The sequence below is a fragment of the Apus apus genome, chromosome Z (assembly GCF_020740795.1).
Source record: "Apus apus isolate bApuApu2 chromosome Z, bApuApu2.pri.cur, whole genome shotgun sequence".
In the NCBI taxonomy this organism is placed as follows: domain Eukaryota; kingdom Metazoa; phylum Chordata; class Aves; order Apodiformes; family Apodidae; genus Apus; species Apus apus.
The window spans coordinates 26623852-26641740 of NC_067312.1; the positions used below are offsets into that span (position 1 = coordinate 26623852).

The following is a 17889-nucleotide window of genomic DNA, read 5'->3' on the forward strand; positions in this document are numbered from 1 at the left end:
ACACTAAATAGACTTATTTTCATTTACACCTTACTATGAACCAAAGACTTTTCATGCATGGAACATGCATATTAAAAAGTTAACAAACCGTGGAATCTAAGTGGTTCAACTCTGTAGTATTTCTTCCAGTCTTGTCCATAACTAATGTAGTCTAAGTACCAGGGAGCTGCCAGGATAGCTGCGTGCCCAGCTTTAGTGACGCTGCTCAGTTCATCAACATAGTTGTTTTCCATCCATACTTCAACTACAGTGTCTGATTTGAGCTAAAAGAGGTAAAAACAAAACAAAACCCCCCAAAGGGTTAAAGACAGTCCTAATTGCAGTTATCAGGAAAAAGGATAATGGATTTCAAGAATGGGAGGGGGGTATTTTGTTTAGAAATGGAGCACTTCGGAAGATACTTCTTGCCCTTTCCCCCAGTCTAAAACTGATTAATCTTTGCTAGTTTTAGAGTTCACACTAGACCGAAGCCTACGTTATACTATAGAAAATTAAGGCCCTAAGAGGGTTCCTACCTGCAGCAGTTATCAGAAAAGCTGAGCACCTGGTATTAGTACACTATACACACACATTATGTGAGAAAAAAGTTATCTGAAGACTCATAGAAACTTCCCTATCCTTTACTCTAATGCTCTAAAACATATTATGTTATCTGTGTTCACCTTTAGAAAGCACTTCAGTGGTGGTGTTTCTGTTCCACTTATTTTACATGTTCAATAAATGGTAGTTTCAAGGCAGGCCCCAAACCTGGGGAAACCTGCTCAAGTCTGCAGATTAGCTTTAACTCTTAAAGAGACACAACCACAACTGCTTATTAGTCTACTTTGGAAACCTCCCACAAAATCGCGCCATTACGCATTATCATCTTATTTATTTTCCCATCTTACCTGCGCTCTGTTATCAAACACTTCTTGCCAGACCATGTATCCTTTGTTATAGGAAGAAACAATGTCCAAAATCCTAGAATTTAGAAATAAGACCATGTTTGTGAACTTCAGTGACAGTACAGACACACAAAGCACCCACACATGTGCCCTAAGGCACATCAAGCCTTTTCCAGCACTGCATAGGGGACCAAGGAAAACCAGTTTTCCCTAGGTTTGGCCTTCAGTGCTCTGCCTCCAAGAGCAGGTTCTCCCATGCATAAGGATACACACGTACAGTAACACAAACTGATTTTCAGAACTACCAGCAACTTAGGTGTCTAAATCCATGTTATTTAAGAATGAGAGAAGTAAAATGGCTGAAAAAACCTTAGGACTTTTCCTCCCCACCCTGTATGCTGACATTACAGCACACAGCAGAAAACCAAAACATTCAGTGTGTAGCACTAGCCTACACATCTGTGTCTCACTTTTTAAAGCTGTAAACTTTACATTCAGTGTAATAAAATAAAACCATGTGTAGTCCTCAATACACAACAATTTCTGAAAATGATACAGGCAAATGTAAATCAGCTTTGGTATTTGCACCTCAACACCACCCCCAGATACTGGCTGTGAAAAGCTGAGCAAGAATTAAAAAAACAACATACCTCTGAATATAGTAAGATTCCAGCTTAGCATAGTCAAAGCCAAATCCTTGCTTCTTCATAAACTGCTTCACTTCAGGGTTGGATTTCCTTAAATAATAACAACAAAGCAAGTTTAAAAAATATATATAATTTTGTTGTGTTTTAAACCAGATTTCCCAACTATTTCCACCTATGCAGGGGCACACTAGCTGATGTCTTAGGCATGCCATAGCCTGGAATGCACAACAGGGCAGGAGCAGCAGGCTAACGTGGCTTGGGTAGTTTTGAAACAGTGTCCAGACCTGAAATAAATAGTCCTGTTTCTCTGGTAGTACTGGAGCCCCTGTTCTGAAGCAGTCTCTGGCAGACTGCCTCAAGCTCCTAAGTGCTCTGGGGTTCCTGTCTTCTCTGGGGTTTTGTAGGAAGGTTTCCAGCAGGTCTGGAAACTGAGCAGCCATAGTACCAGGGGATGGGTCAGAGTAACATCAAGAATTTGGGAAAACATCCCCAAATGAAACTTTTATGAGAAAGCATTTATCAAAAATATTCTCTCTTTTTAAAAATTAAAGCAAATTCTGAGCATTGAGATTTGATGTTTCAAGAGAATACACAAGTACTAACTAGATCAATTTGAACACTCATCCAGATCTGCTCCAAATTCTGTATTATTAGTTATTCCAGCAGAGAGATTCTGAAATATTAAAAATCCACAAGCAAAATAAGAACTCTGTTAAAACATGCTGTACTTTTAATACAAGCACACAAGGTTCAATACTGTAATAGTTAATGTTAGCAGATTTTCTGGAAGGCAGAAATAAATGGAAATAACTGCTTTTCCATTAACATGCAACACTGAAACATTGATTCTCTCCTATAGTACTTTTCTACCATACTAGATCTCCTTCCTGCCAGGTTAATTTTCATAAAGAAATCCAGTGTTTGTGAAACTACTAGTCAAAGCAAAATTCTGCACATCACTTGCTTGTTGAGGATTGCAAATGCTCTGCCTGTAAATAGAGAAGTAGCCGTGGAGATCTCTGGGTTAAGCAGTGAAAAATGTCTCAGGCAACTGAGTTCCACAACTGACGTGCTTAGGCAAGTTCAAGAAGCACTAGGTGTTTATTCTTTGAACTGTCACCGTACCAACAATCAAAGTCCACTTCATCTCCTCCCAAATGAATGTATGCATCTGGAAATACACTGCTGATCTCTTTGAAGAATTTAGTCATGAAGTCATAAGTTGTATTCAAAATGGGATTTACAGGTCCAAAGGACCCAGTTGGCTGTTGTCCACTGTAACAGGGGGTGAGAAGATCTTTTTGACCTAATAGAAACAATTAATACAGGATATTCAGTTCCATGTTGGTATGCTAACTTTGCTAGCAGGAAGAGGCAGTTACACATATGTAAAAGGCTAATATTCATTACTTAAATGCTCATGTATTCTAAGTATAATCAAGTAGAAGTAGTATGAAATAAAACAACTCGCCCAAGGTTGAAGTACTTCCTATCTGGAAATCAGGACTCTTGACTTTCAGATTTATGATTTATCACATGCTCATTTCTGGAACACGTCACTACGCCTAGAAAACAGTTTTGAGGTAACTGCTTGAATGAAAAAGCTTTAAAGGATTTATGAAGAAAGCCAAATCTAATGAGTATTCTCCAGAGGCCTCTTTTTTTATTACTCTTTTTTGTTAACACCTAAATAGGTGGGAAGTATATGACTCAAGGTAGATGTCCTACCTCAGTCTGCTAGGAATTTACCTCTACACAAGAAAGGAAGGCTAAGACATCAAAACTAAGCACTGCACAAGGTATCTGAAACAACGTGATCCAGGACAACAAAACAGGAAAAAGTTGATGTAGGTTGCAGATCCCCACGTTCAGTTTATTCGGTGAACTATAGTTGCAGCAGAACCTTCCTGACTGTCTGTTTGGTTCTTGAGCACATTTCCCTCATTGCCTGAGTGGTAGATTGCTTCAACAACCCTACTCCTATCCCTTAAGACTTCTCTTCAGTTTCTTGAATTTTCCTGCAAATGAAGTATAACTACCCAGGTTTATAGTCAAAGCCAGGACTGGCTCATAGGCATCACATTAACAAAAGGAAAAAAAAAAAGCAAATTTAGTTTTTGCCTGCTTCCTTTCCCCATCATTTTAAATTAGTGAGAAGCACCTTCCAACATTATGACCACATCCGCACAGAATGAGCACAAGACTCACACCATGGCTAAAGCCAAAGCTATGAATCACTACAAGAATCTTTACTACACCTTGAATTAAGTCACAAAGTTCCCTGGTCCTTGAGTACATGCAAACACCGCTACACTACTCTCAGGATTCAAGCACTTTCTGTCAAGAGTATTACTCTGTAACCCAGAATACAGAGAGTGAAGCAGCAGCCACATTTGCTGTGTTTTGTACACTGGCAGATTACAACTTTAGTAATAACAGAAACATCAAGCACTTGGAAAGAATCTTCTCAAAGCAAAAATCTCTACTCTAGAGATGACAGCTCACTATTTCTAGCCACAGCCTTATTACTCTGAACTCAAGAGCACTGGCTAGGTAAACAACAACATGACGTCTCAGGCAGACAGAATATATCTGCTTTTGCACACATGTCCAGCACAGCAAGTGTCAGCTTTCTCCAGTCACTTTACTTCCTCTAGCATGTAAAGGTCATGACTGTCACTGAGTCTGCCCATTTCTTACCTCTTATCAAGGACCTTTCAAAGCATTTTAAAGGCTGCTTTTTAACAAGTTCATTTGCTTGCTACACCCCGCTTACCATGATCTTTTAACCATTAACAGTTCCTTGGACATACCTTTTCCCCAAGACTGCGTGTGTCCTGGGGTATCAAACTCTGGTATAACCCTGATGCCTCTGAGCCGGGCATACTCAATCACCAGACGGACATCAGCAGGAGTATAGACGTGGTTATACGTGTATGCTCCCTGTAAAGTATTCATATTTAAAGACAGTTTACAACGCAGCTCGCAAATTTGGGATTAAAGTGTTATAATTAAACCCTTTTCCACACCTAGACAAATCTCCTGAGAAGACCACCCCTTCCTCCTTAGCTCTCAGTTACTAAAGAAAAGAGTTCTATTTAATCAGATGTTTGAAAGATACATTTTTCAGCTCTTCAGTACAGAGGCAAGCTAGTTATCCCCTCCATCTCTGCATCATTAGTTCTGAAATATAGGGCCCTTGTTACATGACATACAAGACTAATGGAAAAATTCTGCCAAGTCAGAAAGAATTGTCTTCCAACACTTCAGTTTGTCAGTTTTGATACAGTGCCCGATTTAGCATCGGGCACATTTGTTTTGTGATGCTGAATTTGCCACAGCCAAAAAATGTGACAAATGATCCAGTCTGGTGAAAACAGATGCTTGCCAAAGAGCCAAACTATGCCAGAAAAGTATCATGACTCCTGACAATAGCACCTTAAGCTTCCATTTATCTGGAAATGGGTTCCATAGCAGAGTTGCTAAAAAAACCCCATGTTAAACAAGAAGCCTTTCCAAAAGGTGGCTATTGAGACAAAGGCCATCTCCCTCTCTCCAGCTGTGAGTGAGGAACAGGACAGAACTCCACAGTTATTATTAGGAAAAACCATCTGACTGCATTATCTAACATCTGCGTGTTTATAATTACAAACTTCTTTATGGCATCTGCTCAAGCACTTCCTACATCATTTTCAGAAGAGTCAAATTCTAGTAAACATTTTAAAACAGAATCACAAATCTTGTGCTTAGGCTCAGTCTACTTCATTATTCATGCTTGATTTGGCTGCTACTCTACTGTGGCTGAGCAAGAACCTCATGATGGTTTTCATTAATTAGCAGTATCTGCTGAGAATCAGGAAATAAACAGATACATTGCACTTAATTTGTTTTGGAAAACCTCTCACTTCTGGACGTCCTATACACGTATTTCGTAAAGTTCACTAGATCTCAGGGCAAAGTAACTCCCTTACATTTGTCTGCAAGGTACAAAGACTACCAGTTAAATTGACAAACCAACAGAAACTCAAGTAGTATTCACCATAACAGGCTGTCTGCACACCATTACTGCTTGAAGGCCTGCAAATACTGAGGATCACCAGCAGATGTGCATAGAAAAGTTAGGAAGATCATTCACCATGCAACCACCAAGGAAGACTTGAACATGGTCCACAGACTCTCAGGTAGGATTCTACATGTGGACTTGTTGGTTACCAGTCCTCTGGTACTGTTTCACAATCAGCGAAAGAAGATGTGTTCATCTATGGGTAGGCTCTGCATTTTATTCTCATGAAACACATGACAGATTTCTGCCTTCCCACCCTGCTCCAGTGAAAGAAGATGTGTTCATCTATGGGTAGGCTCTGCATTTTATTCTCACGAAACACATGACAGATTTCTGCCTTCCCACCCTGCTCCAGTGACGTTTACTCACCTTGTCACTTAACTCAGGGAAAGAAATACTCTGGTAAGGGAATGACTGATCATCTACTATATGCCAGTGGAGAACATTGAACTTGTTAAAAGCCATGGCATCCTGCAAGAAACATTGCAATACAGTATAGTTAAGCACTTCACTCTCACAGAAAACCTATGCAAAAAAGGTGGTGTGGTCCCACGATATCCTGCAAGCCTACTGCAACAATTAATAAAAAAAGAAAACAACAAAGAAAAAGCATAGCATATTTCACCAAATCCTAGAAGCATACATCAAAATGCACCAGTCTGTTTATACTACTGCTCCATTCCTCTGCCCCACTCCTGTCAAAATGCTCTTGATCTGATCATGCTACAGTGGCTGGCAGAAGAGGAACTGCTATAAATGGCTTACAAGCCTCTTCTATTTCAGAACGTATCTGAGTATTTCTCCATGTGTCGTCAGGTATTTCAGCTTACAGAAAAGCTGATACTTTTCTACCTAAATACTTCGGACTCGAAAACTAAACAGCTTGAGAGCACTTCCTAGTATTTAGAACACTCCTGCTTGCTAGTGGCTTCTGCAGAATCAGTTTCAAATGCTTGCAAAATGAACCACATTTTCCCACAGAAGATAGTGTTCGCCTTATGTTTTCAGTCATTACAGTGCCAGTACTTCCCTTTTTTTGAACTTGAAGATAAATGTATATGTTAACACATTTAGAATCATGACTCCAGATAGACAGTTACACACATACCATGAGTTATGCGAGTTGTTAAGTCACTAGCAGTGTTGCATGCTGCGAGCAGATGGAGTAAGTGCTCTCTCTCTACATGTAACTGAGTAATTGCACAACAGTTGCTTCCAATCCCTTGCCACAACACAATTATTTCTACCCCTCCCCCTCTTTTTTTTTAACCAAGCTGTATTTAAAGACGTGGCAAAATCTCTTCAGGAACTCCCACCAAATCCAAAGGAAGACTTACACCTTGTCCATTTCCCCAAATTATCTCATCTGTTTTATTAGACAGCAGTATTTTAAGTTACCACATGACTTCATGCATTTCTATAGTTTTCTTTGTGGAAAGATTATCTCTGGAAACTTACTGTCTCCTGACCTTCACCTCAGCCACTCCTTCCTCAAGGACAATGCCCTTCCTGGAAATAGAGTACAGCAGCTGAACACAAGAAATATACTTGAACTGCTGCTTTAAGCATCTAATTACTGCATGTCAGGGAAAGGATTACTGCGCCTTTTTATGAGGTTAGCCTTGATTCAAGCAGGCACAGAGGTGGGAGGAAATGCACACTTGTTCTTAAACCAGCAAAATGGCATAAAACGTAGCTCTGGGAAAGTATCAAGAGGCCCAGACATAGGGAAAAAGAACAGAACAGCAACACAAAAACGGTTCGAAATGCAAGTCTCAAAACTCAAGTTATTATTTGAATATCATTGCTTCTTTTAGAAAAGACAACAAGTACTGACTAAAGTACTTGAGTCTTTGAAGCACCCTCAGTTGCAAAAAAACACTACACAAACACCACTTGCTGAACAGGGCTTGATCTTACAGGTATACACAAGTGGTAAATACTTATGGAGGGGCAAGTTCTGATCATAGTTCAACGAGGACCCTGGAAATTAAGACTGGTTTTGCCTGTCCATCTTAAGACTCTCTTCCTGACCATCTTAAGCCTGCTCTACAAAGTTCTGCAACATAGCAGGGATATTTCTAGTATTATTTCATCTTGGAAAAGCAAGACAGAGACAAGACTGGATCTTCATGTTCCTCCACTCAAATGATCTCCATTTCAACCCACCAAATGGCCCTGCTACAAGCATTTCAATAGAAAGGGGGAGTACAAAACAGGAAGACTCAAGCTTTGGCTTCTGTGATTACACAAATTAACTACCTTTCCATCAAGGTGGCAGTATGCAATTCTTAGTGTGCTTACTTAAGATTTTGGAGAAAATTCTGATTGGCAAGAAATCAGTAGCTTTCAATGAAAACTTCCAATTTCCCTGTTTGCTCTGTACTACTTAATGGCTCGCTCTTAGCAGCCTAAGAAAGGACTACCAAAGCCTAGCTACTGAAAAGGCTGAAATTTTCCTGCAGTTACTGGCACTGAAGCCAGGATTTGCAAGATCTCCCATGCATTGCTAGGTGACGTCAGACGTCTCAAAACACACTTCCAAGAAATACATGAGCTGGTTCAGGCAATAAAAAAACCTAGGGTACCACAAATCCCAGCCTACTTTACAGGTCCACTAATCATTGTGTCTGCCCACTGAGTTCCTCTCCAGTGTATGTTCTAACCTTCACTTAGCTAAGTTCACTCTGACCTTTTAGGAGTCAGCTAGAGGAGACAGGTTCTCCTTTCATACCAGCTCCAGCTGCTACCTACTTCAGGGGGAAAACACAACAAAAAGCCTTCATTGTTAATGATACAAAACTGCCCACTTACCAGGTTTGTAAGAATAGATTTCAATGGCAAATAATGCCTTGAAGTGTCTAGCAAGATTCCTCTGTGAGCAAATCTTGGGAAGTCATCAATTTCAGATTCGTTGATAAGGAACTATGAGAACAAGATTGAAAAAATAGAATTGCCATTTTAGATTGATCGTTTCAAACAGGAAATACTTGGTTTTCATTTTGTTAACAGCTTTCCAAGAATCATTTCTGAAAAAACACCTAACGAAACTAGTAAATCTGCAGTTTCTAGAAGAGCACATAAGAAATAATGTTGTTGTCTGTATAAAGCACTGTGGTTTTAGTTATTAGTTATACTTACACTTCCATAGTCATCTTCATGAACCAACTGGCTGAAGGTTTCCAAACCTGGAAAAAAATTGAAGAAAAGGAACTGGAGTACAACCCAGTACTTAAAGTTTTAGTTAAAAACAGGACCATAATTATTTACAGGCATTCACACAGCTAGAAAGAATGCTTTGTAAGCTCAGTTTCTCTCTCTTTAGTGCAGTTTTCTCAATTCCTGGAGCACCCCATTTAAAGAAATTCTGAAGGGAGAACCATTCAAACCTTCTATTAGCACTACAGCTCAGCTGTACCAAATTAATCCTTGAATAGTGTTCAACTTACTGAGAGTAAGGTAGGAATTTCTGGTCTTGTCATGAGTCTATTCCTGTAATTTCTGGAAATGGTGAAGTTTCTAATTCAGTACGAAAAATCTGCTTATTTAGACTAACATTCCAGCAAGAAGAGCAGACTGAAACTTCAGCATTATGGTCTTTTTGGTGATGTGACCAGCATGTGTGGTTAGGTGTAGTCAGAGAGTAATTTGTTCACACTGTAGATCAGAAAGCCTAGAATAACTACATAGGGAAAAGTACCAGCTTACCTCTTAAAGCACCCCATACCTCAGCTGCTTTCAGTATAGCAACAGGCTCAGTTACAGTTAAGCGATCTAAAGAAAAGAAAAAAAGAAGTTATTCCTCAAGAAGGCATGGTTTGACAGGACAATTACAACAAGCATTAAAGAGTTCTGCAACTGTCCTATCTCCCTTTGTTTTCTGAAATCTAACCAATGCCATTTGTAACTGTGACACTGTGCAGCTATTCTTAATTTACATGCTCCTGAAATAATGTAAGCTTCTAGTCAGAGCGCCAAAAGCTAATCAGCAAGATGATAAAACAAATATAGTGCTTAATAACGGCAATTTGTACAAGGCAAATATTGTAACATGAGCCAGAAATCCAGCCAAGTCAAACCCAACTGATTTAAAACATACCAGATGATATTTTTTCGTTTAAGACACAGGCGATAAGGGTTGGGTAACATGAGCCAGACCTAACTGTGAAAGTTTACTTCTCCTTTTATCTTCCTTTTATATGGATCTTGCTTACATACCTTTTTAGAGATACAGCTTGTCAAGTAATATTGTTAAGTGCTTACTGTAAAGAAATAATTACAAAGAAAAAAAATTCATTGAACCCACGCCACCTAATTCTCACATGTACAGGGGCAGTGAGAAGAAAAAAGTGCATTGAAGAATGGTATCTGAAGGTATCCATAACAATTCTCCTTGAGTACGTACTTAAGTACAGTACAAACTACTGGGGAAAAAAAAAGGTAGCAAAAATTTGTTTTTCCATTAAAGGCCATTCAGCAAATGTTAGTGAATAAGCAAATATATTTAAAATGTTATTTTTTTTTTTAAAGTATGTATAAATATTACACATATGAAAATACACTGTATCTATAAATCTATATCTTTACATTAATATTTAAACATCAAAGCAGTAATAAACTGGCCAGAGTCACCCATGTGAAGTTGCAGAGAAAGAATCAGAGGGGTAAACTGCTGTACAATGATTTATTGGATCTGCCTCAATATGAAAGAGCAGCTGGTTATAGATTTTAATAGATTATACTTAGACAAGTTCAAACACTTGTCTAACCTACCAGGGAAATGCAGTTCAGCAACATGAAGAAAGTGCCTCAAGCCTCCATGTTAACCTAGGCACAGGCTGTATAAACTCAAAGGTCCGAGTCAGAAGAGAGAACTTAGAAGACTACTGCAATCTCCTTGGTTCTTTCTGGTGTAAACTCTAGTTTAGTCAGGGATTTACTTCCAAGACAGCAAGTTATTTTCTGGACATATATAATGCTTTAAATGAACACAGAACAACAAGCTTTGTACAGCTATTTGGAACCTTTTACACAAGCAGGCCAGAAGCCAACTGGGAGAAGGGCAAGTAACTTGTACATGCTATAGGATAGCCACCAATTAATCTATACTATATTAAGAAAAAGAGCCAAGCTGGTCAGTTAACAAGTGATTAACAACTGCATATTTCAGCACTTGTTCCCTGAACAAGCTATCCCATCAGAAGCAGAAAATTAAAATGTTGCTTAGTATAGAGAGCTCAACTTATTACACAGGAAAACTCCATGTTATTTGCAACTGCAAACTCCTTTCCTACAGCAGAGTGAAAAAAACCTGACTGTTTTGAAGACTGCAACCTAAAAATCACATGATCTGACAGATGCCGAGACAGAGGAACCACTTTTGGTTAAAACCTTAAGTTCACAAACCAGTTCAAAGTTCAACTAGCAGTAAAGCAGTATAATAACCTGACTGTGGCAGAAATTTTCTAAAGCATTACCAATTGTGCAGCAAAACCTCATTTGCATTGAAATGTCTGATAAACTTGCACACAAAAATTGCACTACTTGGCTAAATTTAACAAAAAGCCTGAGTAAATTTAAAATCAGTACTTTCTATCCCGAGTCAGGTGGAATTAATCCTGCTGCAGATGTATGACTTAAGATTAAAGGATCTTTTTCTAAGGATCTGTATCCTGGATACCAAACAACCACCTTGCCTAGTACAGAAGATTATGTCAAGACAGAACTAGATTAATTTGATTTATTGAATTCTGTTCTAACCTGCCAAGACAAAAAGCAATACTATCAACTTATCCTTATTCCTGTTAAGAAACTTCTCTGGTGATGAGGACCTGATTTTAGAGCACTTCTCCACTCAAGACTTCAGTCAAAGAAGCAGAGCAGAGCAAATTCCATATAACCATCACGTCTTTAACTCCCGTCTTGTATGTAGTCATAGAAAGAATGTGGATTTATAATACTGAACACTTTCTGGTTTTCCTGGAAAAGCAGGAATACCACGTACACAAGCCAGTGCAGGAAGCTTTCAAATCAAATGCAGTCAGGGCTAAGGACAACAGAGGAATAAGCAAATCCAGTCTTCAGTCAACACCCTGTGCTGAACGGATGATCTCTTGCCTGCGTGTAGCTCTGCCATACACAATCAGGCACAGCAAAGCACAACGCCTCTGATTCTTCATCACAGCTACTAGAAAGGATAGCAGCACGTAAATGAGTCGAAAGCTAGATAAACTGCAGAAACCAGACGTTATGCTCCTAACCAGCTTCCAGGATTCGTGCGGGGTGCCGTTTCCCACAGCACGAAGAGCAAGCATTGCCTCTCAGCTGCCACCCTCGTGAAATGTTCTCAAGCGCCCCAGTGAGCCTATGAATTCTAGCTCCTCAAGAGGACACGCTGCTGACTTCAGATCGGGCACACGCCGGGAAAACAAGCGCTAGCGACGCCGCACAAGCCGCGAAGGAGGGAGGGAGCGCGGTACTCACAGGCCTCGCTGGAGCCGAGGTGCGGGTAGCTGCGGCAGCCCGGCTCCCCGGACTCGATCACCACCTGCAGCTGCCGGAGCTCGGGCTCCGCTCGGGCGCCCAGCGGCCTGTAGCCCCGCTCCCGCCAGAGGGACCCCCCGAACACGTACTCGTAGTACCTGCCAGGGGAGCACAGACGCCGGTGGGGCCCTGGAGTAACGACTGCCGGTCCCCGGGCCGCCGCCCGCACCGCCTCCCCCCGCCCCGGCCCCGGCCCCGGCCCCGGCCCCGCCGCTCCCCACCTGCGGAACGCGTCCTCCAGCAGCCCGCAGCCCGGCCCCGCCGAGGAGCCGGCGCCGTGCACCAGCTGGAAGCGGCCGGGGAGCAGCTGCAGCTGGCGGCGGGACGTGCGGAGCCGCTGCGGCAGGGGCCACAGCGAGTCCTCGGGGTCGGGCTCCGAGGCCGCCCCCCACTCGTCCGGCTCGGGCTCGCTCCCCGGGGCGCCGTGGCGGAGGCCGGTGCTCACCAGCACGGCGGGCACCAGGAACAGCCCCAGCAGCAGCCCCACCAGCCCCATGGCTCTGCCCATGGCGCGGCGGCTCTGCCGGCCCCACCAGGCAGCCCGCGCAGCGCGGCCCCGGCCCCGCCTCTGCCATCCCGGGGCGGGCCGCGGGCACCCGCCGCGGGAGCGCGCCCCAACGCCTGCAGCGCCGCCTGCCGGCCGGGAGCGGGACCTGCGGGAGGGGCCCGGGAAGGGGCTGGGCGGGCGGGACCGGGCACGTCCTGTTGCGGGCCTGGCGCGGTTCGGCTCCTGACAGCGCTGGAAGGAGGAACGAGCAGGCAGGCGTTCCTGGGTGGGAAATGTTGAGCAGCTCCATTTCTGCGGGGAAAGGGGTTGATTTGGGATACCTTTTCTGAAGGGAAAATAGCGCATCTCTTTTGCTGTTACAAAGCACCGTCAGTCTCAGCAGAAATTACTTTTTGAGGGGCTTCCTGCGGGCTGTGTCACGGAACACGATGTGAGTAAGCAGAACCCCGAGTGGCAGCGCAGTGTTTCAGGCTCCAACCGAGCGCGCTGGGTCTTTCGACGGAGCCCAGCGCAAGTCTGGGAACGCTGTCGGGAAGTGTTGGTAAGGCACGTGAAGCGTTTCAGAACTGGAAGTCACAGCGGGGAGGAATTGGGGTTTTTTGCGCCGCCTGTGATGAGGTAGTTAATGCAAACGCTGGAGTGTCCTAGGAGAGAGAGCAGGGCACTGGCAGGGAGGAGGGAGCCGATGCCTGCCTGCTGGCATCAGCGTGGAGCGGAGGGGCCCGACGGCCTCTGCTCCCACAGCCGTCTTCCTTGCGCGGAAGGTTAGACACAGGAGCGTGGGCTGGGGTATGAAACAGACTCTTCAGTTAAAAACCCAAACAATAGCAAAAAGAAAACGACAGTGAAAAGGGTATGCCCACAACGAAAGTTAGATCCGTTTGCAAAGAGCGCGTGTCTTGCCATAGAATTTATAAGGAGCAAAATCCCTCTCCTTTGGTAGGGCCTGTCCTCCTCTTTTGGTGAATGTTGCTTTGCCAGTTTGGAGGAGAAGCTCTTCCTGCTGTTGGGAAGGCTACCTGGGAAGGCTGGTGTGCTGCCCACTTGGTGAATCACAGTGGGGCTGGGCTGCACAGAAATTTGTGGGAAGGGGAGTCCTGGCTGCCAGGTGTCCCCAGTGCTGCTCCCAGTCCATGCAGTTACTCCCAGCAGGTCTGGGGAGCTGATCTAATCTCATTGCCCTCCAGAAAACTGATGGCACACTGGAAAGTGGGGGAACAAATGGCAGGATGAGGAGAAGGCTGGGACTATGCCAGGCATGTTTAGACTGTGAATTGCAGCTGAAAGGAATGAATCACAAAACAACCTGGTTTTGTTATTCGCTGTCCCCATCCATGCAATTGGAACATGAAAGATAAAATAGAACACGATCGATATGGCTGAGCTCCAGTTCTACAACAGAATGGTACAGATTCCTGCACACACACACTCCCGTGTTAAATAGGAGAAAAAATAAAAGCAGTTGTTGACATTAAGGAATCTCCAATGTTCATCTTGCTAACAAAAATGGTGGAATAGAGCTGGACAGCAATATCTTTTATGGGAGGAAGTGATAAAGGCGGCTTTCAGTTCTTCCAATTCTTCTGTGACTAGAGCAGTCACTTCAAAGTGACTGGAGATTTCTCAGCAGTGCTTCTAGGTGTCAAGGAGATTTACTCTACAAAGAGGTAGTCTGTGCAGTGGTCTCCTTACTTGAGAAATAACAAAGTAGCAGAGAGGAAACAATGACTTATCACCAAGTAATATTCTGTGGCCACTGTAGTCTAGTCAACATATGGGGAAGTTACCGCCCAGTAAACTAATGTGTGAATCGACACCAAACTGGGAATTCTGCATTGGTGTCCCTTTAAGACCTTGTTAGAGTATGTTAAAAGCCTGTCCATTGATTTTTGAGAGAAATTAATCACAGTTAGCAAGAAGTGTGACTTTCTCATTATTGGAAAACCAGGTGATACTTTATTTGCTGCATTTCCAAGCTAAGCTGAATTCCTAAGTGAACTGAAACTTACTTAAATTACAAGTAAATGTTTTCACTGTCGTTGTAAGCAGTTCTAATGTTCCACTATGTGGGTAGTGGAACACATCCTCTAAGGAAGACTGTCCTTTGCAGATGAGCCTGAATCTTTACATGCAGTAGCTTACTCTGTAGATAAATGGCATAGGGTACCTCAGCTGAAGGGCTTGCCTACAAAGAGTTGTGTGACTGAGTAAGGTAGGATGATAAGGCCTACTGCTAAGGCCGACCCTCAGGATTCCCAAAACTTCTAGACCACAGCAAAAGTCAGGAGTGATGAAGACTTCACCTGGACTGAATATTGGATTAAAGATCTGTTAAGGAAACTGGGCATCTATAAATCCATGGGGCCCAATGGGATGCACCCATGTGTACTGAGGAAGCTTGCAGAATTCATTGCTAGGATGGTCACCATCATCTTTAAAAAGTCCTGCAAAATGGGAGAGGTGCCTGAGGACTGGAGGAAAGCTAATGTCACTCCAGTCTTCAAGAAGGGCAAGAAACAGGACCCAGGTAACTACAGACTGGTCAGCCTCACCTCCATCCTTGGAAAAATGATGGAGCAGCTTATTCTGGAGGTCATCTCTAAGAACATGGAAGAAAAGAAGGTTATAAGCTCAGCAAGTGTGAGTTAGAAGAGCAGACAGTGAGATGGATTGAGAACTGGCTAAACAACAGAGCCCAGAGGGTGGTGATCAATGGTGCAGAGTCCAGTTGGAGACCTGTGGCTAGTGGTGTTCCCCAGGGGTCAGTACTGGGTCTGGTCTTATTCAGTATCTTCATCAATGACCTGGATGAGGGAATAGAGTGTATCCTCAGCAAGTCTGCTGATGATACAAAGCTGGGAGGATTGGCTGATACTCCTGAAGGCTGTGCAGCCATTCAGCAAGATCTAGACAGGCTGGAGAGCTGGGCAAAGATGAACCTAATGAGGTTCAACAAGATTAAGTGTAGAGGCCTCCACCTGGGGAGAAGAAACACCACGCACCAATATAGATTAGGGGTTGACCTGCTAGAAAGCAGCCCTGTGAAGAAGGACCTTGGGGCCTGGTGGACAACAAGTTATCTATGGCACAACGGTGTGCCCTTATGGCCAAGAAAGCAAATAGTATCTGGGGATGTATTAAGAACAGTGTGGCCAGCAGGTCAAAGGAGGTTCTCCTGCCCCTCTACTCTGCCCTAGTAAGCCACATCTGGAGTACTGTGTCTGGTTCTGGGCTCCCCAGTTCAAAAGGTATAGAGGTATGCTGGAGAGAGTCCAACAGAGGGCTATGAGGATGATTAGGGGACTGGAATATCTGTGTTATGAGGGAAGGCAGAGAGACCTGAGGCTGGTTAGTCTTGAGAAAAAAAGACTAAGAGATCTTAAGACTAAGATCATCCTGAGTACCATTATGCAGTACATGCAGAACAACCAGGTGATCAGTCAGCATGGGTTCTTGAAGGGCAGATCCTGTTTGACTGACCTGGTCTCCTTGTATGACAGGGTGACATGCTTATTGGATGAGGAAAAGGGCTGTGGATGTTGTCTACCTTGACTTTAGCGAGGGCTTTGACAAGGTTTCCCACAGCATTCTCCTAGAGAAGCTGGCTGCTTGTGGCTTGGATGTGCACATGCTTTGCTGGATAAAAACCTGGTTGGATGGCTGGGTCCAAAGAGTTGTGTTGAATGAGTTAAATCCAGTTGGTGACCAGTCACGAGTGATGTTCCCCAGGCCTCAGTGCTGGGGCTGCTCCTGGTTAACATCTTTATTGATGACTTGGGTGAGGGGATAGAGTGCACCCTCAGGAATTTTGCAGAGGACACTAAGTTGTGTGGGAGTGTCAATCTGCTTGAGGGCAGGGAGGCTCTGGAGAAGGATCCGGACAGGCTGGATTGGTGGGCCGAGGCAAATTGCCTGAGTTTCAATAAGGCCAAATGTTGGGTCCTGCACTTTGGCCACAACAAACCCAAGCAGCACTACAGGCTTGGGGAGGAGTGGCTGGAGGGCTGCCCAGCAGGGAGGGACCCGGGGGTGTTGACTGACAGCTGAACAGAAGCCAGCAGGGTGCCCAGGTGGCCAAGAAGGCCAACAGCATCCTGGCCTGCATCAGGAGTAGTGTGACCAGCAGGACCAGGGAGGTGATCCTGCCCCCCTACTCTGTCTTGGTGAGGCTGCACCTCAAGCACTGTGTGCAGTTCTAGGCAGCCCAGATGATCTTGAAGGTCTTTTCCAATCTTGACAGTTATATGATTCTGTGATAAGAGGGGACCTTATTAATGTCTATAAGTATCTGAAGTGTGGATGTCAAGAATGGGCCAGTCTCTTTTCAGTGGTGCCCTGTGACAGGACAAGGGGAAATGGCACCAAACTATGACACAGGAAGTTCCAGCTCAACATGAAGAAAAACTTCTTTACTGTGAGGGTGATGGAGCACTGGAACAGGCTGCCCAAAGACACTGTGAAGTCTCCTTTTCTGGAGACTTTCAAGACCTGTCTGGATGTGTTCCTGTGTGATCTGCCATAGGTGTTCCTGCTGCAGCAAGGGGGTTGGACTCAATGATCTTCAGAGGTCCTTTCCAAACCCTATGATTCTACAATTCTATGATTCTGTATTTTCATACTAGAAGTAGATCCTCCTATTAATTAAGGGAAAGGTTGTGAAGATTCTGCAGTTTGGAAATAGAATAAGCTTCTAGCAGGGAGTCACTTGCTGCACTGTAAATTCCTAATCTATCTTATATGTAGTCTTCTGAGTGGTGATTGTCTGTCAAGATTCTGCCACAGGTTGTGGCAAAACCTTGTACAGTTTTATTTTTAAGGACATCCTTTATATATCAGGGTTATCCAGGCACCTATTAGATCTAGAAGGTTGAAAACCTCTGATAGCCTAGAAATCCTGTGTGTGACCACACACTGGCTTGAATTATGGGCTTGGGACCAGCTGACCTCAAGTGTCTTTGTTGGCTGAGGAGAATTTCAAGATGGAAGAAGATTATACAGGAGCTGTGTGTGAGCTACACTCTGAGAATGCTGGTACTGATGTTGACATACATAAGTAATTAGGGATGAGAACTAACCCACACAGGATGTTTAACTCACATAACTTGAAAAAAACTCATAGGTCAAAACTGCTTCAAACATTAGCAAGAACAATTTGTGAATGGATGGACCTGCCAGACACAGGATGAGTCTAAGTGAACCAGCTACAAAGCAAACTGTGGACATAGCATATATAGTATATGCATA

General features: G+C 43.5%; 1 protein-coding gene across 2 annotated transcripts in view; it reads right to left on the reverse strand.

Moving 5' to 3' along the window:
- The window catches only part of HEXB (hexosaminidase subunit beta), a 15119-nt gene extending 2422 nt beyond the window's left edge, over positions 1-12697 (reverse strand). Inside the window, exons 1-11 of one of the 2 annotated variants that reach the window (XM_051642988.1) lie at positions 12359-12697; positions 12078-12235; positions 9303-9368; positions 8736-8782; positions 8409-8519; positions 5964-6065; positions 4345-4474; positions 2657-2837; positions 1535-1621; positions 888-960; positions 89-263 (exon numbers count right to left, since the gene is read on the reverse strand). In XM_051642988.1, the coding sequence (XP_051498948.1) occupies positions 89-263; positions 888-960; positions 1535-1621; positions 2657-2837; positions 4345-4474; positions 5964-6065; positions 8409-8519; positions 8736-8782; positions 9303-9368; positions 12078-12235; positions 12359-12645 (1417 nt within the window). In that variant the 5' untranslated portion in view covers positions 12646-12697. Of the gene's footprint in view, positions 1-88; positions 264-887; positions 961-1534; positions 1622-2656; positions 2838-4344; positions 4475-5963; positions 6066-7052; positions 7072-8408; positions 8520-8735; positions 8783-9302; positions 9369-12077; positions 12236-12358 lie in introns of those variants that run through there. The other variant, XM_051642990.1, reaches the window with a different exon arrangement.
- Positions 12698-17889: the final 5192 nt, after the last annotated feature.